This window comes from Bidens hawaiensis, unplaced genomic scaffold (genome assembly GCF_021521415.1).
Source record: "Bidens hawaiensis isolate Kalapana, Puna unplaced genomic scaffold, B.hawaiensis_p1.1 tig00006607_1, whole genome shotgun sequence".
Lineage (NCBI taxonomy): Eukaryota > Viridiplantae > Streptophyta > Magnoliopsida > Asterales > Asteraceae > Bidens > Bidens hawaiensis.
This window is the reverse complement of record NW_027491446.1, coordinates 456,449-466,493: the sequence shown is the minus strand read 5'-3', so window position 1 is coordinate 466,493 and position 10,045 is coordinate 456,449. Positions and strand designations below refer to the sequence as shown.

The window sequence follows — 10,045 nt, the reverse complement described above, 5'->3', positions numbered from 1 at the left end:
ATGTTCGAAGCAATGGTGACGCAATCAACATGTAATCAAAATCAGGTGACCACAAGGATAACATTTTCGATAGAAACATGCTCGATTTACCAAGTCAACAATACCATGTACGTATACGTTCATAATCAAATTCGTAATTGCATTGGTCAACACCAACATCCTTCCGTGTCATATATTTTACAACCATTCTATTTCTCTCCACTTTTCTATGCTCACGTTGTAAGCTGGTGTCAGTTTCATTGCCCAAATTGACAACAAAATACTAGAAACTAAAAGAAAATAGATATACTAAGTGTGGTTTTAAATTCACCTTCTACATGATGAAGTATAAAGCATTGCCCAAAACCTTTATATTAACTTACTTGGCGAATATTCAAATGCATCTGTAGCCTTAACACGCGTGACGTGTGTGTATCTTTGAAAGGCAACTTGAACTATATCAATGTTTTGAAGTTTCATGAAATATATATGCTATTTGTAATCCTTAGAAACAAACGGTACCTCAAACCAGAATATTGAATGATTAATATAGTTTGTATTCAAAATAATCTTCTATATATGTCACCTCTAACTTCACTTGCAACTCAATCTTGTCAATAAAGTACAAATCTAGAACAATATGTGAAGAACACTAGTAAGGTTTTGGGTTTAATGTGGAGGTGTCCAAAATATGCATTAACCAAAACTTGATGTCATGTTCCATTCACTTCCAATACCACACAATATTCTCAACCACTAGTTCAAATTTAAACTTGACAACTCTAGTTCTTGAGAACAGCCAAATCTAGAAACATTTTTGGAAACAATCTACATCAATTTCTATAAGTATAAATGGTAGGATCTTGTACAAATAAATTAACATACTATACATACAAATAATTAGAGTAATTACAGTTTTGAATTAGAGTAATTATGTTATAAAAATAAAATAGATAATAATTATTCTAGAAAAAATGCTATAGTGTAATAATAATTACTCTAGTTATTTGTACGATTCTCACGATAAAAATCATTTGTATTTGATCCAAACTCCAAGTATAATCTGCATGGGTTTGTTGAACACAAACAAAATCATCATTGTAGAGGTAGGGTATTAAGCCCACCATTTAACAAGGATAATACCCAAACCAAGCGCAACCAAAGCGCCAGGCGGAACAAAAGGTGAAAGTAACTGCCATGCGCTAGGGATAACACATGGCGCTAAGGTGGTTCCTTAAAATAATACATATCCCTTGACGCCTAGGGAAGGGTACTACAAAGGTCTCACAAGCATGGAACAAAAAGGTACAATCCACATGGGAATAAGCACCCAACCAATAGGGATGGAACAACACACGAGGGATAGTATAAACAGTACGAAATGTCCTTGTCAAAAGGCCATGATGCCCATCAACTTCCACCAACCTCCACAATCACACGAATGGATAATATTATTGGTGGAAGGACATGACAACGTGGTTGACCACCCTTTCTCTCTCTCCTCCGGCTATAAATACCAGTTGATCTCCAAATGGTAGGATACACATTCTCTCTCATATTCATTAAATATATTCCAGACTACCAAATACTGATTCTCACGTCGGATGGTGGTTACGAGAAAATCCCCCCATTCCTCGTAACGAGCTCACGGTGTTCTGTTTTGCAGGATATACTTATCTGCGCCAGGAAGGTTTTATAACCCATCGTGGGGAATACTTGTCTTAACCCCTCGGACTAACATGTTAGACCTTGAGGGGTGGATTCGTGTTTCTTCATTGGCGCCATCCGTGCATATAGCTAGAAACAGTTACTAAACAATCACTCCGTTCTTGACTCAGATGAATGGCAAGACCACACCAAAAGAGGTTGGCCAGAACCCAAAGGCCAACCAAGAAGGAAACGCAGAACCTCTGGACATCACCGGTACCGGTGAAGGTTTCGTTAATACGTCCACCATTCACCCTACCGTCACAGACAAAGAAAAAACCAAAACACGTCCCAATACAACCATGTCGCCAGACATCATGGCATGGTTAGAAGCAGAACAACAAAAATTAAAGGACAAGGTCCAAGAAAAAATGGCGTCCGTTGTGCAACCTAGAGCGCTGTTCGAAACAACCTCTAGTAGCAACGATGAAGAAGAAGAATACGAAGAACATTCAACGCCAATTCGTACAAAGACACCGACCAACAAGTCACCACTTGCTCAACAAAATAGTAAGGCGGGTGAAAAGTCACATCGGTCGCGTCTCGAAAAAGACTCACGCCTGGACGATCCAGACTACGAAGAAAGTTGGAAAGGACCAGACACTAAGAAACTGGTGAAATACCATCCAGATGCGGCGAAAGATTTTTCCAAACCATACCGACCAACAGCGTCGGCCGGAAAATCAAAGTTTGTGACAAGAATTGCCGAGGCGGAGTTGCCGGAAAATCCAAAAATACCGCCAACGGTAGGACAGTATGATGGCATCTCAGATCCAGATGATCATTTGCAAACCTTCACAACCGCTGGACGTGTGTCAGGGTGGACCATGCCGCTATGGTGTCACATTTTTACACTGACGCTAGTCGGGGCCGCCAGAGCCTGGTACGAAAGGCTACCAGATGGCCAGATTGCAAGTTGGGAAGACTTAGCCAAGAAATTCACCCAACAATTCAGTCAACAACGACGTCACATCAGCGACCTGGCAGACATTCTGAATGTCGTCAGGAAAGATAATGAAACGTTGGAAGATTTCATTACCAGATTTAACCAAGAAGGTTTGAACATAGGCGGCGTGAGTGAAGAATTGCTGCGGGTAGCCTTCGGCCAAAACGTAAAGTGTGACGACCTCATTTGGAACCTTACGGGTAGAGATGGCATGCCACAGCGATGGGATGATGTTATGACCGTGGCCAAAAGGTACGCGCGAATGGAGAAAGCCTGGGGACAGAACTGGCGAAGAACGATGCCAGAAATGATATCAACAGGGCCTGCCAGGGCAAGAGAATATCCTCCGTATGTTCAAGACTGAATAATGAAAAGGAGCCCGCGATGTATGAACCTTTCAAAGCCAAACAGAAAGGTCAGACGAACGCATCCAGATGGACTCCGCTGACAAAAAGCGCAGCACACATCATGTATACAGAAGGGATCCAATTAAAGAAACCGGCACCAATCAAGCAGGGTCCGAACACAGATATGAAAAGCTATTGTGATTACCATGAACAACATGGATACACAACAAATAAGTGTTATAATCTAAAGGATGCCATTGAGGAGTATGTCAAAAACGGAAAGTTGGATCACCTCGTAAAAAGCATTAAAGGAAAATACAGGCGCCCACCTCCACGAGATGGCGGAAGGCCAGAAAAGAAAATCAAAGACCTTCACGCCAACATGATTTCAGGCAACGCAAAATCCAAGAAGCGAAGGCAAACAGTATATGCGCCCTGGAAAGAAGAGCAAGTCATCTTCCCAAAAGTAAAAGGAGGGGCGAACAAGAAAGCACCTCTAGTAATCACAGTTGTATTCGGTCACTATCGAAGACCGTGTTTTTTCATCGACGCAGGGGCAACGTCCAACATCATGTACCGCCAATGTTTTGACCTACCGGAAGATAAAGACAGACAACAGTTAACGCCAGTCAACGCTCCAATCGCGAGCTTCAATCAAAGTATCGAATACCCGCTAGGGAAGCTGACATTCAAGGTTGAACTGAGTGACAGAGTTCATTCACGAACGGAAGACGTAGACTTCCTAATGATGGAAACACCTCACTCACATTATGACAGAGATAATAGTAATCGAGTGTATGCATCAAGGTAGTTGTTAGAAATTTTTTTAAAATAACCTACCTACTCTTCAAATTGGGATCCACACATCTTTGTGAAACATATGTTTAATTACATCCCTTATTTAGTTTTCATCAAAAAAGGCTAATCAAATGATGAATCTACAAAATTGATATGGATAAAAAAAACAAAATATACTCAAAACACTTCAATTTCAATCATCCGCAAAAACCTTTCTTTCACATTCTCACAATAAAATTAAATTCTTTTTTCTTACAACAATAGTAATATAAAAATTACAAAGAGCACTAACAAAAAGATGAGAAACGGTAGAAACAAATTAAATCTGGAGTATAGAGAGAGAAAAGTAAAATGTGTAAAGCGTCTAGAAGAAGAAACACAGTGAAAATATCATAAAACAAATAAGCAGCATGACGTAAGCAATGTACAAACTATAGAATCTCAAGTTACAACTCGCAGTCGATAGAGTTAGACGAAATTGTAATATTTTATAAATCGTAGAAAAAGACATTAGTAAAAAGTAAAAAAATGTGAATTTTTACGTACATAGAAAACGTAAAATGGTTTGGCCACTTCAATTTGCTTTGGGGAAACTTGCTAGTTGCCGTTGCGACACCGCTCAAATATACCGGCCGCCGTATTCCGCCACCTTGATGCGGCGGTGCACCTTTATAATAATAATAATAATAATAATAATAATAATACTCTCATCCCATACCCTACTAGTTCTCGTTCTTAAATCCTTTTTCTTTTTAAAACCCTAGCAATTGGAATATTAAAATTAAAAGTGTATGATTATGGAGGATAAATACAGTGTTGAATCTGCAGAAGCACTTGCCAACGAAGCATCGGTGAGCTTTTATGCAAATTTACCCTCACTTTTATTTATTTATTTTGTTATTTTTGGTTTATTTTATGTGAAGAATTTTTTTGTTTGTGATTTGATAGCGGTTGCCGATATCGGAGGCGGTGCCTGTGTATGAGCAGCTTTTGGCCATTTTTCCTACTGCTGTATGTTCATTATTATTATTATTATCAGATTTTTTGGGGGAAAAACAACCTTTTCTTAGGGTTACTTGTTAGGTTTATGTGTTAGGGTTTAGTTAAAAGTATTAATTGTTGGAAGGTGATTAGAGTTAACCGAAACCAAAGTCATCAGTTAATCTGTTTTAAATAACCAATTGCTTTTCAGTTCAGTTATTGCTGGACTTTTGATATTGTATTTGGTTTTTAGGCAAAATATTGGAAACAATATGTAGAAGCACATATGGCTGTCAATAATGATGATGCAACAAAACAAATATTTAGCAGATGCCTATTGAATTGCCTGCAAATACCTCTATGGTATGAATATGACATCCCTGATCCCTCTGTAATTATTAAACCTCTATTGCTCTTGATTTTATCTTAATTTTTTCTGTTGATAAACAAAGTGCAGATGCACTTTTTGATTAAGGTTTTGGGATTCTTTGTCGCTAATATGAGATTGTTTTGGTTCATTATGTGTTTTGTAGGCGGTGCTATATTAATTTTATTAGAAAAGTCAATGAAAAGAAGGGGTTAGAAGGTCAGGAGGAAACTAGGAAAGCTTTTGATTTTATGCTCGGTTATGTTGGTTGGTTTCTTTCCTTGTTATCTGAAACAACACTAATATTGTTTTGTTTTTTGCTACTAAGCATATATTATTGTTCTGTTTTTCATCCCTTTATGAGCAGGATCTGACATTGGTTCTGGACCAGTGTGGACTGATTATATTAACTTTTTAAAATCCTTACCGGTTAGTAATCTGTTTTGTTTATATAAACGTAAATAAATTGTAACTTTTGTATCACTATTTCTGTTAAATATCTTAAACATGTGATGGTGCAGGCTCAAAACCCTCAAGAAGAGTCACAGAGAATGATTGCTATAAGGAAAGTTTACCAAAAAGCTATTGTTACACCTACTCATCATATTGAGCAACACTGGAGAGACTATGAGAATTTTGAAAATTCAGTCAGCCGTGCTCTGGTAATTTTCTGATTATTAGATTTTATGATAAATATGTATCTTGATTGGTGATATTGTGTATTATACAGGCCAAAGGACTGGTATCTGAGTATCAGCCAAAATATAACAGTGCAAGGGCTGTTTATAGAGAGCGAAAGAAATACTTTGATGAAATTGATTGGAATATGCTTGCTGTCCCGCCATCTGGTTCTGTTAAGGTATTATTGTTTATTTTACTTATTGTTTGTTTTTTATGTTTGTTGTTTATATGATTTTTATAATAGTTTCCTTGCTATGATAGGAAGAGTCGCAATGGACTGCATGGAAGAGATTCTTAGCCTTTGAAAAGTAAGAAAAGAATCATGCTTGTGTTTTTCTTATTATAGTTATAATGTGTCCGTAATTTATTAAATTTAACATGAAATATGTTTAACTTTAAGGCTATGTAGTTCATCTCTTTAATACAAATATTTAATTTCTCAGGGAAAATCCTCAAAGGATAGATACCGTGTCTGCTAACAAACACATCTCATTTACATATGAGCAGGTATATTAACTTACTTATAATATTAATCTTAATAGTACTTTACTGTAATTAAAAGGCACATGTGTGAATAATTTACAAGGGTGTTAGTGACATCTCTCCAAACTATGCCAGCTGTACTTGTTTTTATTCATCTTTATTTTTTCTTTTTTTCTTAAAATATAAACTTTTTTAATTTCTCTTATTCTAGTGCCTCATGTATTTATACCATTACCCGGATATATGGTTTGACTATGCCACGTGGCATGCAAAAAGTGGTTCAATAGATTCTGCAATCAAAGTATATCAACGGTCTTTGAAGGCTCTTCCTGGTAATTCTATTTAACTTTTATAACTAAAAGTAGAACTGTATATCTTTATTGTATTTCAAACTATTTATATCAACTGAGTTGACTTTATGTGTAGATTGTGCAATGCTAAGGTATGCTTATGCTGAACTTGAGGAATCCCGTGGGGCAATTCAGGTATTATGCAAATAATGGAACATGAGTATGTCATATGCAATCATCCATTTTCTAACTTTCTCGTCTTTCAGGCTGCAAAAAAAGTACATGAAAGCCTTTTAGGCGATGGTGCTAATGCAACTGCATTATCACATATACAGGTAATTTGCAATGGTGGCATGTGAATATGTCAATGCTTAAAAGAAAAACTAACTTTTTTCACAATTTGCATGTTTTATAATACTTGCAGTTTATTAGATTCTTAAGAAGAACGGAAGGTGTTGAAGCAGCCAAAAAGTATTTTTTGGATGCACGCAAATCTCCAAATTGTAGTTACCATGTTTATGTTGCTTATGCAACAATGGCGTTTTGTATGGATAAGGATGCGAAGGTAAAGTGTTTCTCTTTGACTTTGACTTTGACCGCCACGTTTTACAAAATAAGCATTTTCTTTTGTAAACAGATTGCACATAATGTGTTTGAAGTAGGGTTGAAAAGATTTATGCATGAGCCTGGATACATTCTTGAGTAAGTATGTGTCCCTTTAAATATTGTATTAATAGGTCAAATTGTGATTTATGCATGATAATTTTTTTACTTTATTACAGGTATGCAGATTTTTTGTCTCGCTTGAACGATGATAGGAACATTAGGGCTTTATTTGAACGGGCTTTAAGCTCGCTTCCACCTGAAGAATCTGTTGAGGTGCATTCTCCATCACTATAATTGTATCTAGTATAATAATAATTTAATATTGAGTTATTAATTGATTGCGTTGTAGGTTTGGAAGAGATTCTCTAAATTTGAGCAGACATATGGAGATCTTGCTAGCATGTTAAAGGTAATTTCACTTACTCTATATCTATATTAGATATTGAATATAACCTTTTTTTTGTAATACAGGTGGAACAAAGAAGGAAAGAAGCACTTGCAAGAACAAGTGAAGAAGGATCGTCAGCTTTAGATAATTCATTACAAGATGTTGTTTCAAGATATAGTTTTATGGATTTATGGCCGTGCTCTTCAAATGAACTCGAACATTTATCTCGTCAAGATGTACACTATTTTCTTATTAAAATTTTAATATCAATAGAGTACCACGTGCGTGTGTTAAAATTTTACCAGATTATTTGCTTTGTTTCAGTGGCTTTCAAGTAACATGAAAAAGAAAGTTGAGAAATCAATTTCGGGAAACGAAGCAGGTGTTGTAATTAGTAACTTAATATTATACTCTTTTATAAAATGTTATTTATTTAATTTTTACTGATTACACCTGAATTAAGATAAAACATCAGGACCGCTTTTGAATTCAAATGTATCGTCCAAACTTATTTATCCAGACACCTCGAGGATGGTGGTCTATGATCCGAGGCAAAAGCCTGGTATGCTACAATGTCAATTTGTATATATTTAATTATTTGTTTTGTTTTTTATTTATATTTATTATCTTTCCTCAGGTTTAACTACACCTGGTCTTCCATCTACTGCTACTCCATTGCCTAGTTCTTCTGCACCAGTATTATTAACCACTAGCGGAGTACCAGCTGTCCCAAATGTTATTCCAAAAGCTTTACCACCTGCTCTGGCAGCATTTATAGCAAGTTTGCCCCCTGCAGACGGTAATGTCGTTTATTCATGTTGACTTTGACTTGAAAGTTTGACTTTTGTTGACCATTCGTGCTGCATTCTCAGGTCCATTGCCTGATGTTGATTATGTTCTATCAATATGTTTGCAAAGCACTTTACCCGTCGTGGAACCCAGGAAATTAGCGACTCAACCACAAGTGGGCCCGGCTTCAAGTGATGTGTCGGGATCAAGCAAATCCCATTTGTTCATACCGAGAGACCGACAAAAAGGGAAAAAACGCGATGCAGACAGTATGTTACAAACCTTTTCTTTCTGTCTATTTCTGTTAAAAAAAAGGTAGCAGTAGTGACCCCGCTTATATACAAATTGGCAATAATGACCCTTCTATATACAAGTGGGTCGATCTGGATTATGTTGGCATTGTATTTACTCTTTTTCGGCTTGACTCGTTTATATACTCAATTATGTATATGACAACCCATTTATGTACAAATGGGCAATAATAACCTGTTTATATACAAATGGGCAATTATGCCTCCAAATGGGTCAATCTGGATTATGTTGACCTTTTATTTACTCTGTTTGACCTGACCCGTTTATAGACTCTGATGTATTTGATGACTCGTGTATGTACAAATGGGCAATAATTATCTGTTAGTAAACAAATGGGTCAGTCTTGATTATGTTGACTTTTTTTTATTTGACCTGTTTAGGGCAAGATGATGATGACACAAGCACAGTTCAAAGTCAACCGCTGCCTAAAGATGCTTTCAAGATAAGACAGTTAAGAAAAGCCAGAGTTGCTGCTGGAAGTGTACAAACGGGAGCTGCATCGTATGGTAGTGTACAAACGGGATCTGCTTCGTATGGTAGTGGATTTTCAGGGGAGCAGTCTGGTAGCTATGGTTGATTATGAGAGTTGACCGTTGACCAGCTAGTGAATTGGGTAAACAAGTTACAAAGTGTAGGCCTGTGGGTATGTATTGTAGCTGAGGGAGCCGAGTTGTTGTACAAGTGTAGTACTAGATTATGTTCTTTCAAGATACATGACCATAAAGATCCTTGTCGACTTCAAAACAACTCATATGACTTTTCTATTTTTTTTAATTTACTCTATAGTTAATTGCACGAACGGTACTATCGTTTGATCATTTATAAATTTGATTCTCAACTTTCATTAGTTAGATAAAGACCGACCTTTGTAGCAACACTGCTGTCTGTAACCCAAAAATATCCCACTCTCTTTCTCCATCTCCTGCGATCACTCATCTTTTGGTCCTTCGTAATTAATCGAACTGAACAATTAACTTATAGTTTGGCCAAGCAATAACTGATTAATTGAAAAATAAATGGGTTGGCTTTGATTATGGTGTGTCAACCGAATTTACCTGAGTGCTGACAGTTTGAAAACAAACTTTATTTTATTGTGTTCCTGTTATTTGATGTGGGACAAGTATGCGCTAGTGTTATATACGTTTTGAGAATAACTTATAATACAAGTTGGGCTTTTGTAGTAGCATAAATGAACATTGGTAGCTCTGATTTCTATGATTCAAAGCTTAAAAAGCATATAGAGATGGTAATGGGTATTAGTAATTCAAACTCCATCTCTAATTGTAAAATCATTTTCATGCCTGGCTCAAAACTCGTCGGGTATTCTTCGAGTGCTTTCCCTCGGGTATCAAGCATAACTGTGGATGTTAA

The 10,045-nt window shown here is 36.6% G+C and overlaps 1 protein-coding gene across 2 annotated transcripts; it reads left to right on the top strand.

The window, feature by feature from the left end:
* Positions 1-4,493: 4,493 nt before the first annotated feature.
* On the top strand, positions 4,494-9,370 carry LOC143633066 (cleavage stimulation factor subunit 77-like). 2 transcript variants are annotated; one of them, XM_077101429.1, is made up of 22 exons: positions 4,494-4,628; positions 4,726-4,788; positions 5,012-5,121; positions 5,292-5,392; positions 5,493-5,554; positions 5,647-5,787; positions 5,856-5,984; positions 6,068-6,114; positions 6,250-6,313; positions 6,501-6,621; positions 6,716-6,774; positions 6,846-6,914; positions 7,004-7,144; positions 7,217-7,281; positions 7,362-7,458; positions 7,535-7,594; positions 7,657-7,809; positions 7,898-7,955; positions 8,049-8,135; positions 8,211-8,372; positions 8,446-8,631; positions 9,055-9,370. In XM_077101429.1, the coding sequence occupies exons 1-22, from the start codon at positions 4,569-4,571 to the stop codon at positions 9,249-9,251; spliced, it is 2,232 nt and encodes a 743-aa protein (XP_076957544.1). In that variant the 5' UTR covers positions 4,494-4,568; the 3' UTR covers positions 9,252-9,370. The 2 variants fall into 2 exon arrangements, with proteins under 2 accessions (XP_076957544.1, XP_076957543.1); XM_077101428.1 differs by having other exon boundaries at positions 8,037-8,135.
* The last annotated feature ends 675 nt before the right edge of the window (positions 9,371-10,045 follow it).

Coding starts and splice junctions, on each gene's coding strand:
- LOC143633066 (XM_077101428.1), top strand. CDS start 4,569: ATGATTATGGAGGATAAATACAGTGTTGAATCTGCAGAAGCACTTGCC. Junction 5,555..5,646: donor ACTTTTTAAAATCCTTACCG/GTTAGTAATCTG, acceptor GTGATGGTGCAG/GCTCAAAACCCTCAAGAAGA. Junction 7,810..7,897: donor AACATTTATCTCGTCAAGAT/GTACACTATTTT, acceptor GCTTTGTTTCAG/TGGCTTTCAAGTAACATGAA.